General features: G+C 36.1%; 3 protein-coding genes across 3 annotated transcripts; 2 read left to right on the top strand and 1 right to left on the bottom strand.

Moving 5' to 3' along the window:
- The first annotated feature begins 53 nt into the window (after positions 1-53).
- LOC134255034 (uncharacterized) lies at positions 54-9,020 on the top strand. Its single transcript, XM_062737572.1, has 4 exons — positions 54-125; positions 4,478-4,892; positions 5,105-5,473; positions 5,623-9,020. The coding sequence occupies exons 1-4, from the start codon at positions 54-56 to the stop codon at positions 9,018-9,020; spliced, it is 4,254 nt and encodes a 1,417-aa protein (XP_062593556.1).
- Positions 9,021-18,157: 9,137 nt separating this feature from the next.
- Positions 18,158-21,115, top strand: LOC134255032 (uncharacterized). The gene is made up of 5 exons (XM_062737571.1): positions 18,158-18,198; positions 18,591-18,732; positions 19,156-19,298; positions 19,496-19,673; positions 20,307-21,115. Exons 1-5 carry the CDS (start codon positions 18,158-18,160, stop codon positions 20,991-20,993), a joined length of 1,191 nt encoding a protein of 396 aa, XP_062593555.1. The 3' UTR covers positions 20,994-21,115.
- Positions 21,116-21,886: 771 nt separating this feature from the next.
- Positions 21,887-23,481, bottom strand: LOC134255031 (uncharacterized). The gene is made up of 4 exons (XM_062737570.1): positions 23,336-23,481; positions 22,984-23,140; positions 22,447-22,608; positions 21,887-22,186 (listed from the first exon to the last, which is right to left on the bottom strand). Exons 2-4 carry the CDS (start codon positions 23,126-23,128, stop codon positions 21,972-21,974), a joined length of 522 nt encoding a protein of 173 aa, XP_062593554.1. The 5' UTR covers positions 23,129-23,140; positions 23,336-23,481; the 3' UTR covers positions 21,887-21,971.
- Positions 23,482-26,378: the final 2,897 nt, after the last annotated feature.

Genomic DNA, 26,378 nt, shown 5'->3' with positions numbered 1-26,378 from the left:
TGTCGTATATAGAGGTTGGGTGTTTAAAATTCTGGGTTACTTTCAGGGACGAAATGTCCGATGAGAAAACAAAGCGCAGGGTGGCTGTGATAGGGGCGGGTGTAGCAGGACTCTGTTCATTGAAGGTAATGACGATTACTTTTAGATTTATAATATTATTTGTCTTTTTTAAGGAGGTTTTTGTGATCTGATGCCCGGGTTCGATTCTCGTTCTCGGCGCCGTAATACCTTAGACGTAAACATAGGAATGAATTGTTTCATCTCCAAGTGATCGGCACTAGAAGTGAAAGTCCACCGTCTCTCGGATAGTGACCATAAAAATGAAGGTCCCCCGTCACGGTAGGCGTTGGCACGATAAAGAACCATCACCGCTCAATGGCCTTGAGTGCCGAGTATAGGTCTAAACTTGAAGCCCTTCACCGGCATACGACGAAGTCTACATTTGAGTGAAGATTAGAGTAACATTAAACAATACACAATCAATCATTCAATCAATCAATGAGGAAGTTTTGATGATGATAAATGAAAGTGTATATTCCCAAGGGAAGGTCCTATCATAAGAGATACATTGTACTAACATGAAACTTTAATTATTTAACAGTTAAACTAAGATATAATTTTTCCAAATGTAGATCAAACTCCCAAGTGAAAGTGAAGAGTCCACTTTGTTGTTGTCTGATGAAAGACCTTGTCAATAGGAATTAACGAGGGTTAGCCGGTAAAATCGTGAACAAAGCGTTTTTCTCAAAAAGTAATTGGCGCATGAAGCTGAAATTTTCAGTTAATCTTTATTCATCATATTTAAGTGCATCATATTTTTTTTTGAGAATATATAGACAAAAATAAAGATTTATAATGCTTGGATGTGCACAGGGTAGGTCCTACGGCGCATGGTCAAAAAAATCATGGTTATATTATAGAATACACAAGTACTGATAAAATAATAAAATAACGTAATTAAAGTTTTAAACACATAAGATCTTGATGAAAATTATTCTAATTCGATTCCTCGATCAATTTTGTCGTCTTTTTAAAAATTTCAAGGCATTTGGTAAATTTTTGGCAGTTTCCCGAGCATTAGAAATGGTAAAGTGGTAAACATAATACACGAAAAAGGCGACGTTTGATGACGTTACGGGGCACTAGAGAGCAGTTCAGTTTGATTAGGATGTTTTAATGACACCTTAAGAGACATTAAATGAGTACAGAAGAAAAAAATATGAAAATATCATCAGATCTTTAGTATACAAATAAAATTTTCTTAGCGAAGTCTTTATAATCGAGTCCCAAGGTAGTGCAAATCATACGGGCAAACTGCTATTGTAATAGCAATAGACTCTGTTACTGTCGACCGTCGCTATAAGATTCTCTATTTTAGTTGAATGATGGTGAAAAAACTATCCATAACTTGCAAATAAATCTCCATAAGATTGCATGTGTGTGCCAGATTTGTTCCTCATCTGCTTATGGAGACCCAAATATGTGAATCAATGGAATTTCTAAATTTAAGTGGTACTTGTCGAACTTTATTTTTAGCAAAGACGAAACGTGACGCTGTTTTAGACACTTTGGCGTTATCATCCGTGCGCCGTAAGGTAAAACAATACATAACATAAATGCTCACAAATTGTTTATTTATGCATATATCTATTTGCAAATTATTGTGTATATTCATAATATATGTACTAAAGAGTAGTGAAAATTTCAGAAGGCGATGATGATTATTTTTCAAACTAGACAACTTGTCCACAATTTTACAAGGCAACCCTCGTACATGTACCTGGGAAATATGAAAGTCCTACTACTAACTGTTCAAACTCTAAGTTCCAAGTCATATCGTCAAAAATATTTATATCCATGGAAATTGCCTGTATCCATGGAAATGTATATGTTAATTATGAAATTCCTTGCACCAAGTGTTCAAAAGTTATGGTCAAGATCAAAGTTCAGATTTTTTTGCAAGAGTGGGTAATTCTCAAAGGTTATAAGGAAAAAATATGTTGGTACCAAAAGAAATACCCTCTTACAAAGAAAACACGTGAAATATGTAAACCATAGCACAACTACTAAAAAAGTCTACTAAGGTTAAAGTTTTTTTGGCCGACAAACAGACTGCTAGGCAGTTAGACAGACAGAGGGACTGACAGAGAAATTACTAAATTACAGGGCATAAAAATTCAATTCAATCGTTCGTTTTTCAATTCAGTACAAATGTAGACACACGTCATATAATTGAAGGAAAATAGTAGTGGAGTGGGCTCATATAGATCACGATTCAAATTTCGCGCCAATGACGTCATCAAACTTTCGACCAATCAGAAGGCAGCATTTTGAATTTTGGTCACGTGACCTTACGGGCGGGAAAACCAGATTTTGAAATCACCTATGTTTATCCCTGGGGTCAAGGGCAAAATTTAAAAAAGTGTCCCAAAGGGTAGGGTGCGACCTATCAAATGAAAGGTCTGGACGAGGAGAGGTCATCCCAGGGGTGGTCCGGAGTCATTAAGTGCAAAATCAAAAAGTTACTTAAAAGGTTTCGTGTGACCTATCAAATGGAAGGTCTCGACGAATGAAAGTCAGCCCGGGGATGTTCCAGGGTCATTGAGTTACCCAAAAGGTATCCAAAAAGTTGATATCAAATAGAAGGTCTCCAAGTGTAAAGTTAAGCCCGGTGTGTAACCCCCCCCCCCCTCCCTTCTCAACTCTTTGTTTCACCAATGATCAAATATCACCTTATTGATAAAGTAACAATTGTAAATAGAACTGTGCACAATACATAAAGGGAATTCGTGTAGCATCTTATAGGAGTTTTCCATGACGTAAACAGGATTATTACATTCGTCTTCGTACAAAAAGGTGACTAAAGATTCTATTGAAAATGCATTTGAATAGAGATTCATTCGATCGAAATACTGCGAGGTAGAAACATGTCTCGCAACGGAGGTAATCAGGTAGAAAGTCTCAATGAACTTTAAATCCCTACATTTAATCAGTGAAAAGAAGTATACACACCACATGTTTATTTAAAGAGAAGGAGATTCATTCAAATAAAAAAAAAAAGACGACAGGTAAGAACACGTATATATATATATACACACCGTGACCAAAACTAACATGTAGAAACGTCTCAATGAAGCTAAGCATTTAAATGTATGGTGTATTCACAAACCGTAAATTGAAAGTACATTATCTCCACCATTGTAACAATACTGGAACAACCATGCGTAAAGTACGTTGGTAAGAAAGGAAAGTGGAATACAGTTGTGAAATTTTGTAATATTATTAAAGCCCCATCCTTATAATTACACCAAATATAAAGCGAATGTGATTAATTAAATGTACCCAAAGCTTTTCCTTTACGCCTGAATGGTGCATCAATCATTTATCTTTAGATATACATGTCTCAACACGAACAGTCCATTTTGATCTTTCATCCATCTTAAAGTACAATGCGTCCTAGTTTTTTTAAAGGGGGTATTCAATAGCCAATCGCTCAAGTGAGACGGTCGTAAGTTCGGTGCGACCTAGATTTTTACAGGGGGGAGAATACAATAGGTAATCTCTCCATAGAGATACAGATGGCTGATTTTTATAAAAGAAAAGACAAACGATGATAAAGAAAGAACTGTTGATGGAGACAATCAAAGAGGGTGCACGAAAGGTTAAAAATGAATTGAATGGGTGGTTTTATGTGTGCAATTACCAGGTTAGCCAATAGAATGAGCTAAATTGATATGTTTCTATGGAAACAAAATATGATTTTCGGTATGTATGACATGTCACAATAGAGGGGTCCACTGCAGGAGGAATTAAAATTAATTGATATTTTTAATGATCATAATATAACCAATCGTTTCACTTGTTCACTTGTTTTTTTGTTTGTTTCCATGACGACTTTAAAATAATATATAAAACGGAATCTGGATACTGGTGCGTCATAAATCTTACAGCACCCTAACGAGTAACATCGGGAAATTAAATCGGTTGTTATTTTATTCTTTGGAACTTAATTTCTTTCTAAGGTAAGAAATTTATACACATACGTTCGACAAATATAAAATTGGACCAGATAGCAATTCTTCATTATACACTTGATTTGATTAAATTTGAAAGATATAAACTTCTTTATTTATTTTTTATGTAGTATCCATTCATGACCTGATAGTGTTTACAAAAACTCGGTAGAGTAAGCAAGGAATTTACTACAAATCTGATTCCCACGTGACCTTTTAAAAATATTCAACCTGTCACAGAATTTGATGTACTCCTTATAAATGCAATTATACATATCCTAAAATTCAGCAACCTTGTCTTAGAGAAAAAAAATATTTACAAACAATATACTTTGAAATGTGAAATAGAAAATATTTTCAAATAAAAGACGAATCTGTCATTATAGTATTGTACTTTATGGACTTTGAAACAAAGAGTGCGCACTATTACTGCAGTTTACAAAGAACATCTTTGTTTATTGTAGAATATGGAAGGTTACAGATGTGACGTTTGCGGGAAAAGGTTTGCAAGGGAAGATAATCTTGCACAGCACAGAAAAAAGCACGATCTGTATCAATGTTCAGATTGTCCTCAGGCCTTTACAACGGAGAATAATTTAGAATTACATCGCTATCACCGTCATGGTCAATCTGGAAGAGGGAAAAAGAGAACAAACGAATCTCCTCAATCCGGACCTTCGATGAAAAGACGAATTACCAAGATGGATGACCCTACAGAAAACTACAGAGTTACTCCTCTTGGTGAACAAAAAATGCGGAAATTTAACACCACGGCAAACAGATATCGAGTTCAGTTTCAAGACCTGGAAATCAGAAATCTACCTAATATTCTACAAAGTCTGCGTCGCCTCTTTTCCTCGATGATTAAAGATTTGACAGGTATAAATATCTTCACTGCCCATGGATGTTGCTTTATTAAAATAAATTTATGCAACAAACTATCCTTAAACACCATTGAACAAGGTTGGACAATAAAACATACCTTCTCATCCAAGATTTATTATAAATGACTTATATTCCATCTTCTCACATTTATCTTAATGCATCAGGTAAAATTTCTAGAGATGTTTTTTTTAAAAAAAAAAAAACAGGATTCATGGACACCAGAGACTTAATTCGTTTAACTGTGCAGTGTCCAGAGCTGGATTACCCCATAAGTCTACCCTTCATGCGGGTTTCACAGCTATCGGCGGATCGTCTTCTCACCGAAATAGAACGCGTGCTGCAATCTTATGAGGAATTTGTCTTAAATCAGTCATTAGAGATTGAAGTGATCCATGTCAAACTGCCCTCTGGAAAAGGACATGAAAAGAAAAGCTACGTTGATCTTGAGAAGTCGCTGAAAGAAAAGAGAAGCTTCATCAAGATTATCAATAGAGACCATTTATGTTGTGCAAGAGCCATTGTGACGGCCAAAGCTAGAATTGACAACCATCCAAAATGGAATTCGATTCGAACAGGTTTGACCTTATGTAATAAGTGCTCTTTATTCGAAGAGAAAAGATATATATTGTATCCCATATGTTATGTTTTCCTGACATGTCTTACTATTTACCACTTGTTTATAAAATGAAATGTGCATCCTGAAATGTCTTCTCCTATGCATCAGGTAGAAGTATACAGAGAACCCTAGCCGAAGACTTGCACAAAATTGCCAATGTGCCTTTACGGCAGTGCGATTTGGATGACGTGAAGGCCTTTCAGTTGGCGTTGCCTGGATACCAGATCCACGTTGTCTCTAAAGATTGCTTCAACGCCATCGTGTACCAAGGCCCAGAGGCAGAGAAGAAGATCTACTTGTATCATCACAAGAATCATTATGATGTGATTACTACGATGTCGGGGTTCTTAAACAGGAGTTATTTTTGCCAGAAATGCCAGAAAGGATTTAACACCAAAGAAAAGCATATCTGCAATGAACCATGCCATCTATGCCACAGATGCCATGACGACCAATCAGAAGACTGGCAGTATTGCTTCACGTGCAATCGTCATTTCAAGAATACGACCTGTTTCCAACTTCACGCTGAAATGTCCTCTCAAGGCAATTCAACCTGTCAGACTTACTATCGTTGCAGTCAGTGCTCCACCACAGTGAACAGAAACAAATCAAAACAACCGCACGTGTGTGGAAACAAATACTGCGACATTTGCAAGTTGTTTATGTCCCAAGATCACGTGTGTTACATGAAAACCACGGCAGAGGAAGAAGAAACGAAGCTGTTGAAAAGAAAACGGAAAATAACAGTAGATGGAGACGACGACCAACTCAAACAGTGGATATTTTTTGATTTTGAATGCACACAGGAAGACATGATCCAGTGTGATGAGGGTTTTTTCCCCCAAATATCCATCAAGTGTGGAAATTGTCATCGCAAAAACTGTCACTCGAATCCGTGCGAACAGGGCTTTATTCCGAGGAAAATCACTTCCTGCAAAAATTGCAACCAATCATCGTGTGGTTCATTTCGACACGTGCCAAATTTATGTGTCGTTCATAAGGTGTGCGAAGAATGCATTGACGAAGACGAGATCAACGAGAATAGCTACTGTTCATTATGCCAATACAAGCAACGATTATTCAACGGTCCAAACACTCGTGACGATTTCTGTAAATGGTTGTTCTCGGAGGAAAACGAAGGAGCCAAAGTGTTCTGTCATAACTTTCGAGGGTACGATAGCTATCCCATCGTCAGTTACTTGTACGAGAACGCTATCTTGCCGGAGGTCATCATGAACGGATCCAAATTCATGAGCATCGAGATACCTCGTCTCAAAATTAAATTCCTGGATTCCATGAATTTCATACCCATGGCTCTCTCAAAGATGCCAAAGGCGTTTTACATACCTGAAGTCGCCAAGGGCTATTTTCCACACCTATACAATCGAAAAGAAAATCAGAGGGTTATCATGAATCAACTTCCAGACGTACAGTTCTATAATCCAGATGGTATGATGCCCGATGATCGCACCAAGTTTCTCCGATGGTACGAAGAACATCAACACGATAGTTTTGATTTTCAGAAAGAAATAATCAAATATTGTCGGTCTGACGTCGATATCCTCAGGCGAGGGTGTCTCAAATTCCGCGACATCTTCATGGACATGACGTCACGAGATGATCGGGACGGAGTTGACCCTTTCGAACGCTGCATCACCATTGCCTCGGCTTGTAATCTGGTATTTCGCAGTCTGTTTTTGGAAAGAGAGTCTATCGGCATTATACCACCCCAAGGGTATAGACCGAAAGACAGACAGTCCGTCAAGGCCATGCAGTGGATAAAATACCATGCTCATCAAACAAACGTAGAGATTCAACATGCAGACAACGTAGGGGAAAAAACAATTGGTCCGTACAGAGTCGATGGATACTATGAAATAGGGAGTCAGAAAATAGTGATGGAATTCCATGGTGATTATTGGCACGGTAACCCCAAATGCTATTCTGCCAACACCCTCAATAAAGTCGTGGGAATGACCATGGGAGACCTCTATCAGAGAACCTTGGAAAAGAGAAGGTACTTGGAATCTTTGGGATATACTTATCTGCAGATGTGGGAGTCTGATTTTGATCGGGCCGTAGAGTCCACAGACGAAATGAAGTCTTTTATAGAGCACCTAGAGTTAACCTCGCCCTTACAACCTAGAGATGCCTTTTTCGGCGGTAGAACCGAAGCTTTTAAACTGCATGCCCAGGCAGATGAAGACACCGATATCAAATATTTTGATGTGACTTCTCTTTATCCCTTCATCAATAAAACGGGCAAGATTCCATTGGGACGCCCTCAGATCGTGACTGAAAATTTTGATCTTCTTCAAAACTACGAAGGCCTCGTCAAATGCCGCATCCTTCCCCCAAAAGATCTATACATGCCAGTTCTTCCATCGAAAATCAACAATAAGCTCCTGTTTGGCCTCTGTCGAACGTGCACGGAGAAACACATACAGACCTGTGAGCACACCGATCGGGAAAGAACGATTACTGGAACCTGGGTCACCGACGAGGTCAAAAAAGCCGTAGAAATGGGTTACGTAATAGACAAGATTTTCGAAGTGTGGCATTTCGATCGTATATCACAGTACGATCCACAAGCAAAATCGGGCGGAGCATTCACCGACTACGTCAATACATTTCTCAAAATGAAGCAAGAGGCATCCGGTTGGCCAAAATGGTGTCAAACGGAAGAAGACAGACACAAGTACATAGAGGAATATCACCAAAGAGAAGGAATTCGTCTCGAATATCATAATATCGTATCGAACCCAGGTCTCAGAGCGCTGGCAAAACTTATGCTCAATAGTTTTTGGGGTAAATTTGGTCAGCGAGAAAACATGCCCAAAACAACGTACGTGACAGATCCCTGCGAATATTTCGATATGTTGACTAGCAATTACCAACAGGTCAAAGACGTCAGCTATGTGTCCGAAGAGATGGTACGACTCCAGTGGGTCTTAGACGACGATTTTGTGGAGACCAGTGGTCGAACCAACGTGGTCATCGCAGCGTACACTACGGCCCAGGCCCGTCTAAAATTATACTCCTATCTGGAAAAATTAGGCGATCGGACTCTATATGCTGACACGGATTCGGTCATCTTCACCGCACGGGCTGGGGAATGGTCGCCGCCTCTGGGTGATTACTTGGGGGATATGACAGACGAGACCCCCGGTAAGAAAATCCTTTCCTTTGTCACCGGCGGACCGAAAAATTATGCGTATACCGCCCAAGACCAAGATGGGAAGATAAGTACCTGTTGCAAAGTTAAAGGTATCACACTGAATTACAAGAACAGTTTGGATATCAACTTTGATACCATCAGAAATATGATCACTTCCAGCGAAGCGTCTGTCGTCACGGTCCGGAACGATTACAAAATTGCCCGAGATTCCAAAACCACAGAAATCATCACCAGAAAGGAAAATAAAGACTACAAACTTGTTTTTGACAAAAGAGTCTTGCAAAGTGGATTGATATCGGTACCATACGGATATTTGAATGTATCATAGAGATTTTACTTTCTACTTAGAAACTGTAATTTGTGTATGTTATGATTTCTTGTATCGTCCTTTTATTTCGATGTAATGGTAATATACTGGTATATTTGAATGTGTCATAGAGAGCTTACTTTGTACTCAGAAACTGTATTTATGATGTTAAGATTTTTTTGTATTTAACAAATTATTATGATAGTCCTTTTATCTCGATGTATTGGTAATGTACAGTTATATTAACTTACTTTGTACTCAGAAACTGCAATGTGAGTATGTTATGATTTATTGTATTGTAAAATGCTATGGTGAGAGTCTTTCTTTCTCGATGTATTGGTAATATACAGGTATATTTGGATGTATCACAGACAACTTAATTTGTACTCAGAAACTGTAATGTGAGTATGTTATGATCTCTTGTATCAAAGGATGCTACTATATCCTTCTATCTCGATGTATTGGTAACACACAGTTATGTATTTTTGATGTAGATTACATGTACAATTTTTTGTATTCAAATGATGAAAACTTTTTTTATGTTTTTTTTTTAATGAGAAGTATCTTTGGGTAGGAAAAAAAAGTGAAAATAGCGAACCATATCATGGCTTTTTATAGAGTCTTCGTCAACCGGTCACGGTAGCCTAGTGGTAGAGCGTTCGCTTCGTGATCGGAAGGCCCGGGTTTCGATTCTCGATCTCGGCGCTGCGTCATACCTTTGACGTTAAACATAGGGAGTGACTAATTCTTCGCCAAGCGCTCGGCCCTAAAAGTGAAAATCACGGGTCTTTCGGATATGACCTTTAAAATGTAGGTCCTGTGTCACGGTTAGTGTTGGCACGATAAAGAACCCTTACTGCTCAATGGCCCTGAGTGCCGAGTATAGGTCTAAATTTGAAGCCCTTCACCGGCATACGGTGACGTCTCCATATGAGTGAAAAATTCTCAAGAGGGACGTTAAACAATATACAATCAATCAATCAATCAATCAATTTGTTACATCTGCAGTACACTAGTATACCAGGGCCATAATGTAAACAATGACTTTATTTAAATATATTTTTGATAATTCATTTTGAAAACTTTAATTTTTGACATCATCAGTACAAGTAAGTGTAGTAAGTGTAGTAAGTGTACCAGGGCGATAAACAACGAATGGGGGATCCGTTTTATACATCTGCACTACCACGGTACTAGGTCCCATAACACCTATATGTGCACCAGGACCCACAACAACTGCAGTGCACATATCACATCAACGCACATCTACCAATGACACAGTGCCTCATATCATGCTTCCAGTACTTATAATCATCACTTATATGTGCACCAGGACCCACATCAACTGCAGTGCACATATCACATCAACGCACATCTACCAATGACACAGTGCCTAATATCACAGACGTCTCCACAGTGAAAAATTATCGAAAGGGAGTTGGCAATCAATCGATCGGTCACACCCTGTGACAACAAGAATTAAACAAAAGACAAAGACAAAAGCTCCCGGGGGGGCCCGCCGCGGATATTTGGGCTTCCGGATCCATACGTTTCCGGATTCCTAATTCCGGAGCTCAGGAGTTGCCGGCGAACTTTCATTCCGGAATCCAAAGATACCGGAAACTTTGATCTAGTTGTTAAGTGTAATGAGCCAATCACCGACGAGATCTCGTCTATAAAAGGGGATTTACCGTTCATGTATGTCATTAAGCGAGAGGACACCAAAGGATCAACATGTATACTTGCCAACATTGCTCAAAGGCTTACGTCTGGCCTCACGACTTAATTCGTCATGTTAAACACAAACACACGGAATGTCAACAACAACAACAGCAACAGCAGCAGCAACAACAACAGCAGCAGCAACAACAGCAGCAGCAGCAGCAACAACAACAACAACATCAGCAGCAGCAACAACAACAGCAGCAGCAGCAGCAGCAACAACAGCAGCAGCAGCAGCAACAACAGCAGCAGCAGCAGCAGCAACATCAGCAGCAGCAGCAGCAGCAACAACAGGAGTTTATGTTTCAACATCCTTTTACGGCTAATGTGTCGGGACCCACCTCCTCAGGCAAGACGTATTTCGTGAAAACGTTGTTGCAACATTGCATGAGCAAGATTTCCCCTCCTCCAGAGAGAATCTTGTGGCTCTATAAGCGATGGCAACCCCTGTATGACATCATCAAAACCACCGTGTATCCCTCGGTCGAATTCATACAAGGTATTCCATTAGACCTGGAGCAAGATTCTTTCGTTCACCCCGGAACGAGGAATCTCGTCATTTTAGACGATCTCATGTCGACGGCGGCTAAAGATTCTAGAATCAACGAGTTGTTTACAGAGGGAAGTCATCACCGAAATTTATCGGTCATGGCTATCAATCAAAATCTGTATTATAACAAAGATCCCACCCAAAGACGAAATTGCCACTACCTGGTTCTGTTTAACAATCCTGTGGACAGACAGCAAATCATGACCTTGGCTCGACAGATGTATCACGAAAATCCTCAACACCTGCTGAGACATTTTAAAGACGCGACTTCCAAGCCTTATGGATACCTGTTGGTGGATCTGAAGCCCACTACACCCGAACATCTGCGCATGCGCACTGACGTCTTGAATCCTATAAAACAGCACGAAGCAGAGAATTCTCCTCATTCTCCGACAGCTATTCCTACCGAGCGGACGTACCATAGACCGGTTCCTTCAACCTTCCAATCCATTGATGTCTTGAATCCTATTAAACAGCCGGGAGCAGAGAATTTCCCTCATTCTCTGATTGATATTCCAACCGATCGGACGTACCACGCATCGGTTCCTTCAACGGACCAATCCATCGGGTCGGATTTTCAACACGTCATACCTACAGAAGATATGCCTTCCTGTGACGATTGTGGTCTGGTCTTTGAAAACGTCCACGACCTCCAAAGACATGTGAAAAGATGGTGTCCCAAAAACGGACAAAGGAAAGATGATATTGCCCCCATGGAGATGGATGAGGCAAATGCCTCCCCTTTCAAACCAGAGAAGGAAAATGATGACGAACACGAAGTCTTTAACTTTCTCATGGAAAGGGCCAAAGAAGACAACGAAAAACTATGGGACCTGAAATATGATAAATACATAAAGGAAGGTCTATCACGAGAAGACGCTCGAGTTCAAACGGAGGAAAAAATGAACTCGAAAGACCTGAAGAAATTCTCAGAAAAGTATGGACAACTCATCCTGTACATCCTTCAGTTACAAAACGGATCCATTCACAAAAAAGTCATGGATGATGTTAAAGATTTCCTGTCCGAAGGCTATGACGAACGCAGAGCCATCAGAATGGCTTTGAATAAGAATCGTCCTGTCCTTGAAAAAATGTGGGATCCCGAGAGTGATATGGAGATCGACGATGCTTCCGAAAGCGAAGACCAAGAGAGAGAGAGGATGACGATAGCGAGATGGAAGAAGATGAATCCTAAGAAGTCTAAATAACATTTTGAGACTATGTCCATTTATTGTTTGAAAAATGGACTATCGATTGTATATTATTGCATTTACTTGAATAAACAGTAAAAAAAAAAGCAGTATTGTTATTTATGTCATCATAAGTCACGTGATTAGGTATTATATAAGGGGTTGGGGTACACTTAAGCTTCATTTTAACGTTGTCCATGCCAGAAGAAACATGTCTTGGGAGGATTATCTCAAGCAAGTGTATTACGATCCATCCACAGCTGGTAGTTTTACCGGAGTGGATAAATTATTCAGATACGTTCAAAAAGAGGGAAAATATGATATCAGCAAGTACAAGGTACGCAAATGGTTACAGAGACAGGAACCCTACAGTTTCCAGCGACCCGTGAGACGACATTATCGTCGCAATCAGGTCGTCGTCGCTGGCCTTGATGATCAATGGGACGCTGATCTCATGGACATGACCAAATTCAGCACAGAAAATGAGGGTGTGCAGTTCGTACTCTTGGTCATCGATATCTTCTCCAAGTACCTGTGGATGCGACCTTTAAAGGATAAGAAAGGGCCAACGACAGCCCGGGCGTTCGAAGACGTATTGCGTGAAGGGAGGCAACCTAAGAAGCTTCGCACGGACAAAGGACAAGAATTCCGATCAAAAGCCTTCAATAATGTATTAAAGGATCACAACATCGAACATTTTTATTCTCAAAACACCGAAGTGAAAGCCAACTATGCAGAGAGAGCCATCAAGACGATTAAAACTAAGATGTATCGTTACATGACATTCAAACAATCCCAACGATACATTGATCGTCTTCAGGAATTCGCTCGGAGTTACAACAAGACGTACCACCGCACCATTGACACCGAACCAGAACTGGTTAGACCAAACAACGAAGAAGAAGTGCGTGTATCAACATTCCTGTCTCGAGAGGAGATACCACGCAAGCAATCAAAGCGGCCCTACAAGTACAAAGTGGGTGATAAAGTGCGCATTTCGAAAATATCATCCATTTTTGACAGGGAATACGATCAAAAGTGGTCTGGTGAAATTTTCATCGTGTTTCGACGTTTCCTGAGGAACGGCATTCCAGTGTACAAACTCAAGGACTACAATGACGAAGCCATTACGGGGACATTCTATCAACCGGAACTCCAAAAAGTGGATGTTAGAGACGAGGATACGTTTAAGATTGAAAAAATCCTCAAGACCCGTGGAAGAGGACCAAACAAGCAATATTTTGTGAAATGGCTGCATTGGCCAAAGAAGTTTAATTCTTGGATAAATGCTGATGATATGGCTACATAATGGAGTGCAATTATCATTACTTACCTTGAAATTATATGTATTCAGACTTGTGTCGAAAATATATGCTTTTCATGTCTTGCAATAAAATATGAACAAAAACCATGTGTTTTTTTATCAACCCCCGACTGATCTTTACTCGTCGATACCTTCTATTTCATATGTATTTTTTATTTGCACTTGATGAGCCCGTTTAGACCCCTGGGCTGAACATTACTCGTCAAGACCTTTAATTTGATAGGTCACAAAAATCCTTTGAGTTACCTAATGATTTTGCACTTGATGACCCCAGAACACCCCGGGCTGAGCTCTACACGTTGAGACCTTCCATTTGATATGTCACACGATACCCTTTGGGTAATTTTTGATTTTGCACTTAATGACCTAAGAACACCCCTGGGCTGAACTCTAATCATTGAGACCTTCCATTTGATAGGTCACACGAAACCTTTTAAGTAACTTTTTGATTTTGCACTTAATGACCCCGGACCACCCCCGGGATGACCTCTCCTCGTCCAGACCTTTCATTTGATAGGTTGCACCCTACCCTTTGGGACACTTTTTTAAATTTTGCCCTTGACCCTAGGGATAAACATAGGTGATTTCAAAATCTGGTTTTCCCGCCCGTAAGGTCACGTGACCAAAATTCAAAATGCTGCCTTCTGATTGGTCGAAAGTTTGATGACGTCATTGGCGCGAAATTTGAATCGTGATCTATATGAGCCCACTCCACTACTGAAAATGACGTCGAACAAGATTATTTTCTCACAGAATTATATGTAGCAGAGCGCCATCATATAACAACGATCATTTCCCCCAATGAATATCTTTTTAAGGTTTTATCCCTGCGCGGTCGATAAATCTAAGTACATGTATCATTTCTAAATCTAGATATTAAGAACATTTTAAAGTAGGGATGGCAATCGATTACAGAATTGCTAATATGTTAATCGCAAGACGTTCCGACTGATTAACCGGTTAGTCGTATCAAGATGTTCATTTTAACATTTCTTCATATACACAAGAAGGCTATAAAACTTTAAAAGACGTAAAAATTTTCATTCTATTAAATATCTTGATCTGGATATTTTATGCGCATAAGAGTATATCTTATTTTAATTTCTATATACAAGATAAAATGAGAAAACCATGAATCTGAGAATCAGACATAGAGAATTTTCCAACGCAGACATAAAAATTTATTCTGCATTGTCGCCATAATTAATCAAAGATATGTCTGAACTCTCAGGTTATTTACACTGTTTTTTTTTTCTAATGAAACTTAATAAATAACGGCAAAATATAGACATACTGATTTAAAGTGCTATAAATGGTGATGTTTTTACTATCATTAAAAAATAAAATGCAGGGAAGTCGGGGTAAGAACATGATGTTTTAAAAACAGCAATTAACATTTTACAAACTGACCAATAACCCCGTGACATCAATCAGGAAAGCTATGAATACCTCCATATTCTTTAATTACAAAATATGTAAAAACGCTGAATTGTAAGAAAATATGGTCAAATTTACTTATATTTTTATTTTTTCCGACTAACCGATTACGGATTTTCTAACTGATTAGCATCGTTCCGACTGATTAATCGATTAACCGGTTAAGAATTGCCATCCCTATTTTAAAGATAAAAGCGGTTTGAGTGTTTCAATGCCATTTTTCATCCGCGTGGAAAGTCAGTGCTATGTTATGTGTAGAAATTCACCAAAAATCAATCGAATCTTCTGTCTGTTTACATTTTAATATACAGCTAATGGTAAAAAAAATATCCTCTTTTTTCTTTTTTTTTATGCAGCATCTGGTTATATGGTGTAGTGTGACTCTTTTAGTATCACATTTATGAACTTTGAAACATAACTTGATAAAAAATACTTTGGATCTGTCTCAGACTAAGGCAATAAAATGTATTTAAAACCAATTTACACCCATTGCTAAAAACAAGTGACAGAAATAAGAGACAAAACATACTAGCAATCAACTGTCACCTCCAGAATAATTTTCTTTGTAGCACCTATGTGATCATCTGAACATCTTCGAACCAGTAGCATTTGAACGTAATTTTTGGCCTTGTGGATTATGGAACTATACAGATCAGACAAAAAAAGATGATTTTGGACTTCCTGTTCACTCTGCTATATATAACAATTTAAGGTTAGCCCACATTTTCTTTTTGTTAAAGATAAGATTTTAATTTCTTATATATCAAGTACATGGTTGTATATGTGAATAAATGGAAATGACAAGCAGTGTTCAATATCAAAGTCCACAAACAATACATATTAGGAGCATAGGAAACAAGAACCTCCAAAACATTGGGGATTGGACCAGGTGCCATTGAGGAGTGAGCATCCCCTGCCGTCCGGTCAGACCCGCCCTGTGCTCTTTGTCATGATTAGAAAATAACAGAGATATGTGTCGACCATTCAGCGTATAAATAAAATTCAAAAAATTAGTAATAAAAACGTCAGTCAGCATTTGACTCAGTGATAAATTTAATTTCCTGACAATGTCATTATATCGACCGTAGAACTCAAGAAATGATGACTTTATACGAGACTGTTGATATTCTAGTTTCATCAATTTCTAAAACAAGGAAAATTAATGACAACGTTGTCATTAATTTTCTTTGCTTTAAAAATTTATCATACGTAGAGCCTGCTCTTGTGTATCAAATCAACTGAGATATATAAACTCCGTATGCAGGTGATGATTGTACATGTATACTGCTGCATAACTAATGGGAGTTGATGATTGAAAAGTTTATGTCATCATAATTATCATAGAGCTTGGATGTGAGATTATACCTTCAACGTCTTTTTCGAGTAAACTATGCAAGTGTGAAACAGATGTATCAGACTTTGTGGTATCTTTTATTCGAAGCTCATCAGGATATATTGCATGGGAATGATTATTAATTGACAGAACATCGTCGATATATCGAAATGCCGCGATGAAGGCCACAGCAAGTGTTTTATTCTTTTCACACATACGATTTTGCACAAATTCCGCTTCAAATGGTCTGCTAATAATGGAGTGCAATTGGTACCCATGGGAATTCCAATTGATTGTCAGAAGACCAGATCTCTATAAACCACATGTAAAATGTCAATCAGAAACTCAAGCATATCTTTCTTGACAACTTCAGAGTACTTTTAGGCAATCAGAATGTGTTTTAACAAAATAATTTTGCAAATTACCAATGACCTGATAGGTAAGTTGTATAAAGCCTAAATACGTCTTTTGTGATCGATCGACATGGGATTTTTCTTCATCTGGGAATGCCTCCTGATTCCCTATAATTAATCATACTGTAGCATGTTAATTATTATTGTAGCGTATTCTTTTTAGATATACCTCTACTCCCATTTTAAAACAAAAGCATTAAATTTTCTTCTTTCTTCTACGCAAATTTCAAAATAATTACTATTTCTTTTCAGCAAATTAGACATTCCAATATGAGTGAAAAAATCCCGAGAGTGACATCTAAGAACTAAAAATCGATCAAACAATCAATCTAATCAAATTAAAAAAAAAGAATTTTCATAGTATTTTAATGCCTAATTTATCAGAAATTTAGGAATGTGTATATTTTCAAAACAAAGTGTTCAAAAGTTAAAGCCAAGATTAAAATATATCAAATGTAAATCAAATTCCAAGGTAAAAAACAAAACAGCACATGTTAAGCTAGTAGAAATCTCTAGCACGAAGTATTTAAAATTATGATCGAGGTTAAAGTTTTGTAAATTTCTGCAAAAGTGGTCCAAGGTCAATTTCAATAGATAAAAAAAATTCAGAACCAAAAAAAGGTCTTGTCACAAGAAATACAAATGTGAGATATGAAAGCACAAACCAATCAAAAGTTATGGCATGGGAATTTTTGTTTCGAGAATTAGACTGCTTACCGGACGCACGGAAGGGCAGGTTAAAAACAATATGTTTCGTTTTGCATCTTTCTATGATAAGGCTTTCCCCTAAGTACTTTTAAATTGCTTCTTTGAACTTGACCAAAATTAAAACCCTTCGCCTAGACAAAAGCCTTTCAATGGATGGTCCTTTGGCGTTTATATTTTACAGGAGGTATATTCATTGAAAGAAGTCGTTTTTTTGGTAACAATATTTTTCATATTCTTCCCTTAGAGTTTGACTTGCTTAATAGATATTTTTATCATCGCAGAAAGCTACCATAAGGGAGCAGGAATGTTTCACATTGTTTGTTGTCTCTTGTTTAAAATAAAAAGTAAATACTTCCTTCACAATACACAAAGTAATACTCCAATTGACAAATAGTCATTGTGTTTATTTTTCCTTCAGTTTGAATAACGAAGCGTAAATTTAAAGTCTGTTGAAAGCTGAACACGACATATAAAATGACATATGTCGTTTCACTATCTACTGTATATAGTAGCAGTACCAGAGTATACTCTTAACATTTATTACATGTGACTGCATATTTTGCACGGTTGTCGGCGTGAAATGGTGACAACTTTTTGTGTTGGTAATCTTAGATTACCTTTGTTTAGATTTTATTGCAATTAAGTGTATTGGTGTTTGTTTCTCTATTTTCTGTTCTAAACTGTTGGGATGATTAAACAAGCAGTTTTAAGACAGAATAGATAGCAGTATTACATGAATATAGAAGTTCTTGCATTGAAAAATCCCGTGGAAGTCGGTCTGTTAAAATACCACTTTATTTTTTTTCTGAAGACTAGCATCCAAACAAAAAAAATGAAAAAGAGAAAAAGTCTATCTGTTTCTGTCAGGAGCCAACAAAATAAATGAAGTAACTATGTTATCCTCTTATCTACAGAATAAATCTACCAAAGGAATTACAAGAGTTTCCAGATTTCCCCTATCCAAAGGAATGGACGACATCCTACATTACACGTCAACAATGCCTTCAATACCTCAATATGTTCACAGATCACTACAATCTTAGACCATATATTCGGGTAACACATTTCTTTACTGGATTTTATTCAATTAAAGTATACATAAAATAATTGCAATTAATATTTATCTTCTATGGTGGTGTTATACAGGCTTTCTGTGCGGTATAATTGTATACTAGTATGCTTTAATTCCCTTTATCAAATTTCAATGCATAACGTCTTTATTAAACATGTATATAATTAAAGATTTTTTAAGATAAGACCAATAAAAAATGTAGGGTTGCCGTCAAAACATATGAAATCCTTCGAAAGGTTTTATCATTTCATTTTTATTAATCATAAAAAAAAGTATTAATCAATTTCTGGAAGTTGAGAGAATCTTGATGGTAAATACCAATACCTTTGATATTCGAAATTTAACTACAAATAGTATAAAGAAGGATTGTCTTTTTGTACCCTTAATCATGCTTGTTTGTTTTGAAGACAAATACCTTTGTTCGAGATGTAAGGCCATTTAAGGAAGACGATGAGAACAGCCTTGTTCGATGGTTGGTGACTTTTTCCCCAGTCAACAAGTTATCAGAGGTCAAAACGGAAGTGTTTGATTCTGTTCTTGTCTGTAATGGGTATGAACATTAATGATTTTCTTTTATATATCAATTGCAAACAGATATGTTTCAAAGCGTGTGCAAATTTTCTTTTTCATCTTGACATATTTCTTTCATCTTGTTGTTAAATTTTAATTCTGTCATGAATGACAGGTTTTTCATCGGAAATATTTCATATAATTACGAATTTTGTACTTTTTCAACGGTCGTCGCAGACATGACAGCGAACCTTACAGTCCAAATATTCCCGGAATGGAGTTATTTGAGGGACGAATAATACATAGCAAGGAATTTAGACACGAGGAACACTTTGAAGGTCTTCGTGTTGCAATCCTGGGTTGTAACTTCTCAGGAGAAGACATTTCAATGCATGTAGCAAAGTTTGCAAGAAAGGTATGAAGCCCAAACGGTAAATTTGTTCTTTATCTTTTAAAAAAATTTTTGTCCTTTATTGAAATTGCAGAAAAAGGTTTTAATCCTCAACAGTAAAAAGTATTTTTTCTAATTGTGAAAATTACATTTCATGTCATTTATTACCACACTGTCGTTTTAAGTATGTATTCTGTGAATGTTTTGTATAAAAAACATAAATTTTCCATATGAAATTTAAGTTTTTCATGTTAAAGTATTTTAAGTACAATAAATCTACTTATTGGAGGATACATTCAGCGGCTGTAAATGGATACGATCAATTCAAACTGGAAATTAATTTCTGCGCGCGCTTTAATTATAATTTGTCTATGCATTGAACCACAGAGATCTTTTTTGTGTTATTATTACAATGTATGATAAATCTGGTTTATTATTACACATATACGAATAAAATATTTTAAAACTTAAGTAATTGTGGTGAGCATGAATCAGTTAAGATATTAGTATTTGCTACTTTTCTCCTATTGTCATTTTTTACCCTAACTCTAAAGATTCTTTTGACAAAATTACGAATAGCAGAAATGCAGAAAAAAATATATATATGGATAGTTTATTGTTTTTATTCATTTAACACTTTTTTCACATTTTCCAAAGGTATTTGTATGCCACAGACGGGATCCAAAATACTTCCCACCGTCTTTACCGAAAGAAATAGAGCAAAGGCCCCCCTTTGTCCGCTTGAATAAAGATTCCGTGGTGTTTCCAGATGGAACCTCTGAAAACGTAGATGCCATCATATTCTGCACTGGATATCAGTACGCATTTCCTTTTTTAAAAGATGACATCATAACCATGAAAGATAGACGCATCCAGCCAATATACAAACATATGTTTCATATAGAATATCCAAACCTGATTTTTATCGGAATTGCCCGGATGTTTTTATACTTTCCTATATTTCATGAAATAGCAAAACTTGCAGTTTTGGCGTTAGCGGGAAAAGTCAAATTTCCGTCACAAGAAGAAATGAAGGCAGAGGATGAAGTTGATTTCCAGTTGCGATTGAAGGAAGGAAATCCACCGTCCAATGCACATAGCTTCGGGGACGATTTTTCGCGACAATTTCGGTACAACAAAGAACTTGCAAAATTAGGGGGCTTTGATCCACTCCCGCCTGTTTTTGAGATGCTCTTTCTGGACATCGCAGATGAAAGACACATGAATCTTCCACACTGTAACGAGATTAGTTATCGGGTTACTGGTCCTAAATCTTACGTTTGCTTAAACCCGGAAAAAATTAAATCAAGGAAATCAAAAGCCGAAAACATTGTTAAAGATTGATGAAGCGATCAATACTTTCAAGAATATCGTCCATGGTTCATCCATGGTTCATCTCTTTTAATCTAGAATTTTTATTCAATTATCTATGCCATCTTAATATTTTAATTCTGTTAAAGTGCATTGCTTGATTTAAGGGTTTAGTGTATAATTTTAATGGTAATACCTGTTTTCGTTCTGCTAACAAATCTTTTTGCATGCCACTAACTGTCACATGCAGAGTTAATACCGGGGGGTATTATAATGATAATTTAAATCAAATTGATAAGTAAAATCACTCATCTAGCTCAAGGTAAAGTATTCATGATTCATTTATCCTTGATTCATGAAACTATGGCAATGTGAAAATAGTTTTTACACAGCGAATCATTTTTTTAAAAAAATAATTTTTTTATTCCATACGGTACTATCGCATTGTCATTTGCACATATATAGATCTTAATAATATTTTTTAAACGAATGCGTATAAAAATGTGCACTATACATTTATATTCAGTCTGATTCAAAGATTTTGTTTCAAATTTATATATATTGTTTATACTGTAAATATATGCATGTTGTTTAATTGCGGAAAACCTTTTCTTTTTATCAGAAGAAATAAATTTATAACCAGTTGTGTTTGTTGTTAAAATGACATTACTAAGAACTAAATTATTTGAACTAAAGCTTACTTGACACGTTTCATTATTCAAAGAAAGGCCCAAAGGAAATGACAAATCAACAAAATATTTGTTTTAGGATGTCTTGGTTTAATTAGAATTTACAAGATTGATATGATTAATTTATAAATATTAACAATCTTAGCTTTAATTAAAACCAATGAAAACTGAATAAAATCAACAGTTATTAGAGATTATCTTTCTCTATTTTATCACTAAAATAACGGCAATGTTAACATGAACTTCATTTCAATTCTACAAAATATCGTTTTTTATCCTTTTGCGTAAAAATACATTTCCCTATTGTAAAGATTCAATCCATTCAAGTCTTTGAAATAAGAAGCTTTTTATCTGATATTCCATCGAGATCCAATGCTCCAAATCGATCTTTGACTCTTCGCTTTATATTTTGACAACAACATCCTAGAAAAGCGTTTCCTCCTGCGCATGCGCCGCCTGCCACAGCAAATATCCAGTACCACACTTCTCTGTTGTGTTTGTAAGCAAATATCGTTACCCCAACACCGGAACTTCCAACTCAAAAAAAAAATATGAATCAGAAAATAAGTAATAAATGAATTGATGAGTGAAAAAATATAAATTTTGCATGAAATATACGTTCTATTGATCATCAGAGAATTTGTAGTTCATTATTTATAAGGCAACCACTGAAATATTTCTTTCAATTATTTATTTTTGTTTTCAGAGAATTCATTAAAACGATTTAATTTGACCTGTTCATGATCAGTACATCATGGAAAGAAAGTTTACGAATAATTGCAATCGCCGAGACTTACATGAGATAAAGTGAAGTAATACTTCAATGTGATAACATTTTAAATGACAGTATCCTTTGGACTCCACGGCGACGAATATAGTGAATAGGATCCAGCACCACAAGAGAGATTCAATACTGGTTGAAATAACCATGCAACTAAAAGCGACTTTTATTGAACAATCTAAAAATAAGGAAAATATTTCTTCCTCAATTATGGGCGAAAAGATAAAAATAAATTCCTCTGATATCAATCAAGTTTATAATTTAATGCTTAATCTCTTATGAAACAATATTCAATAATATCCGCTGGCAAGGATTTTCTAGGGGATAAATGTATTTTTGACAACGTGTTCTTGAGCATGTTGTTGAGAAACGGAAGGAAGAGTTAATTTGTAAGTGAAGCAATTTATCAGCAAATACAATGTATCCTGATTTTAAATGTTTTCTTAGATTTATATAATATATAAAATTACTAGTACTTTTTATGTTTACATTTTAGCAGGAGACTTCTAAAATTCCATTTAGAACACTACAGAGTGTACAATACTATATTTACCTGATTCTTTGTTGTCAAGGGCTTTCGGAAACTTTGTTGAGAAAGCTATTAATGAGGGTACCAAAAGAAAGACGCTGATTTGAGAAAGCATGGCGCCCACCACAGTCCGGAAGAGAAAGAAGCGTGAAGATACCTCGTCCATCATGGTGACTGTTGCCTAGAAAACAAATTTACCGTGAAAAATACAGTTTATTTGGTGCATATAGGCAGCACCCATCAGCCTCGCGATTCAAAATTTAAAGGACCCAAATTAAAATCTTTACGTCACAGTTTCTATATAGTTCAAAAGTTTTTTTTTTATAAAATACATGTATTTTTCTTATTTATTGAAACAGTGTAAAATGTGACATACCTGATTTTGGTTTTATCAGTTATAATATAACCAGCTTCGTGAATTTAAATCGCGGATTCATGTACAATATTGAAAGTATAATTGTATGATAAACATCTTTAGAAACGTGAACGGAAGCAAATCTTGTTTAGAAATTCCGGACAATCCGAGCGACATGTTTATCCTCAGGATTCTTGTAAGTTATGAAAGTAAAATATAAACCTGAAACGGAAGTCAATATTTATTTTGCAAGTTAGCAATAAGTGTTCTTTCTCAAGATTGTATTAAAATGATTATTTTGTTTATGGGGTAATTATCTTTTATGGTAATGTAAAGTTGCATAATTTTTATATTAACATGAAAAGGCAAAAGGCAAAAATTGTAGAAAAAAAAAACGAACAAGGATTGACTATTATTTCATTTTCTTGAGACCCACATTTGGCCTACGGGTTATTCTCAAAAAATAGATTAAAAAATCATCACACACTTGATCATTGCTTTTGTCCTACATGTATATCGCATATAAGCTTCACATTTCAATTCTAAAATATTAAACCTTTAGGAAATATGAGTTTATTTGCAATTCCGAGACTTTATACCGATTTTATTTACACTTAAACTTTTTTTCAATAGACGTAAAATCAAGCAGTTGAATTAATTTGCCTTTTGGCCCCTGGACACACAACTTATACTCTTTATAGATTTTTTTTCACCCATGAATTGACTAGAAACCACTCTTTATGTAGTGTGCACTCACATATGCAACAAGAATTAATTTTCTGGTACATAAACGCACTTGTGTACAATATGATAACAAGAAAGATTTAATATATGTAAAAGCATGTTAAATGCATTAAATTTCCCAATGATTTGTAGTCATGTATAAGTAAATATAACATATCTGACCGCAATTTTACATTGCAATTTTTTTCAAGTCCTGCATTTGTATTCCGTTAAAAGTTTCTTTTAGGGAAATAAACCCTGTATTATTGCCTTTAGTTATTTCCTTCACACCCAATAAATTTTCATTTTCTGTTTTTGATTCATTTCCTTTCATAAAACTTTGATGCTCTTGTTTCCCTTCAATCATATTTCCGGCCGACCCTAGCATGCCTCTCATCTTTTTCATCAGTCTAGAATCCGCCATTTCCTCTCGACGTAATCTTCGATACTCCCTCTGAAATATACAGGCCACGAAGCAGTTGGTCATGGAAAGGAAGGCAGCTACAGTACATAGATTCCAGTACCAGACATTGGGATTCAGCTTAACGGCAAACACGGTTATCCCGACAAAAAGAAACATACCTAGAATCAGATAAGTTAACATTAGATTTTGTTGCACATGTGTTAATATAATGTTTGTGATAATAAAAATATCAAATGTTTTGTCTTTAATCAGCTCTGTATTGATATCAATTGGGGGACTTTTTATCATGCTTTTTTCAAAAAAAAAAAAATCAATTGCTTAAAAATTTACTTTCAACCTAAAATAACTGTTGATATAACAAAGAAGTACTACAAGTTTTATAAAAGGAAAAAAGACGTTAAACAAATAAAAATTAAACACTCAATTAACAGCTTAAAAGTCTATTAATAAAAAGAATGTCTTAGGAGAAAATTTGAAGAATGATTTGTATACTATTTTCCCCTAGGTTATGTTTTTTCACTATCCTTCTGTATTAAGATTTGCTCGCTCAGCATTTTTTATTGTTATAATATTAATAAACAATAAAGAATTTTGCTAGAATACAAATTTGAAAAATACTCACAAGACGTAAAATGCAGCAGTACAATTAAATGGTAGCAATTTATTCGACATCGTCCCTTGCAAAGAAAGGCAAACCCAAAACAGGAGGCTTTCAACAATATGAGGAACACCTCCAAACACGCCGCCAGGCAGAATAGGGCGAAACTCCCTTTGAGAGAACAGGCTGAAATAAAATGTTATTTGACTTACATATTACAATGAACGAAGAGGATAGCGAACAGTGTTCAATCTGAAAAGAAATCTATAAACAATTATGTGAAAAGGACACAAAACGTGACCCCGGGCCCTGGAGTTTCCAGAGGGGGATAAGGTGGATAAGAGGAGTAAATATCCCCTTGTTGACTGGTCAAAAATACCACGAGCTGTATGGATTAATCAAGGATAGTTTTGATTGTCATATACAAATAAAAAAAAATAGAAGAGATTATATTTACTTACATGTTTCTAGATCGTTGAAAATTGTTGGGTTTTCTAGATACATAAACGTTATTATTGGCGCTGCAGTTCCTATGGTGACAACAGAAGTTACGATTCCAAATATCTCGCGAAAATAGAAAAAGCCGGTTTTTGCCTCCATATTCTGGGATATGCTATTAATAGATGCACAGTTGTTTTCGTAAAACAACAATTGTTTCCGTTTCTTCAGGAAACTTATATGCGTATGTTATTTTTCAGTTTTAAATATATTTTATGTGAAATGTTAATGTTTATTAAAGTGTGTGTGTTTTGTGAATTAAAATAAACCATCATTGGATTAAAACTAATAAAAATTTTTAACTGAACTTTTGCTTTAAGCTTGAATAGACAATACAAACCGAGAAAAAAACACTGAAGTTCTTTGCTATCTTTTTATATAAATATGAAACTGTAATATAGTTATTGATTGATTATCTAATTAACTTTGGTACTTAACTTAAGCAGATATGCTCTATCAGTATAGAGTCTTCATTCGTTCAAAGAGTAACCTTTGATGTTTTAAGGGCCTCTTTTTGCCCCGAGCATGTTCTATATCGTGTTTAAATATTGTTCATTAAATCCAGATTCCAGTAGTACGTGACTATAGTCGGAATTTTGCCGTTCATTTTAGCCGGGTTTATGTCATCCTGTTCAAGGCAGGAAGTCAACCCCATAGTCGCCATTTTAAAGTTACGTGCAACAATATAGTTCTTATTCTCAACCGCTTTTGAGATAATACAAACGCTAAATAAAGCAACAAAAATAAAACGAAGTTTTATCTATACATGTATATATAAATATAAATAAACATTATCAGTAATGACTTTAAAAACTTCAGTC

The sequence above is a fragment of the Saccostrea cucullata genome, unplaced genomic scaffold (genome assembly GCF_032062105.1).
Source record: "Saccostrea cucullata isolate Sc308-1 unplaced genomic scaffold, CSIRO_AGI_Scuc_v1 ctg2003, whole genome shotgun sequence".
NCBI classification, from domain to species: Eukaryota; Metazoa; Mollusca; class Bivalvia; order Ostreida; family Ostreidae; genus Saccostrea; species Saccostrea cuccullata.
This window is presented reverse-complemented; position numbering and strand designations above follow the sequence as displayed.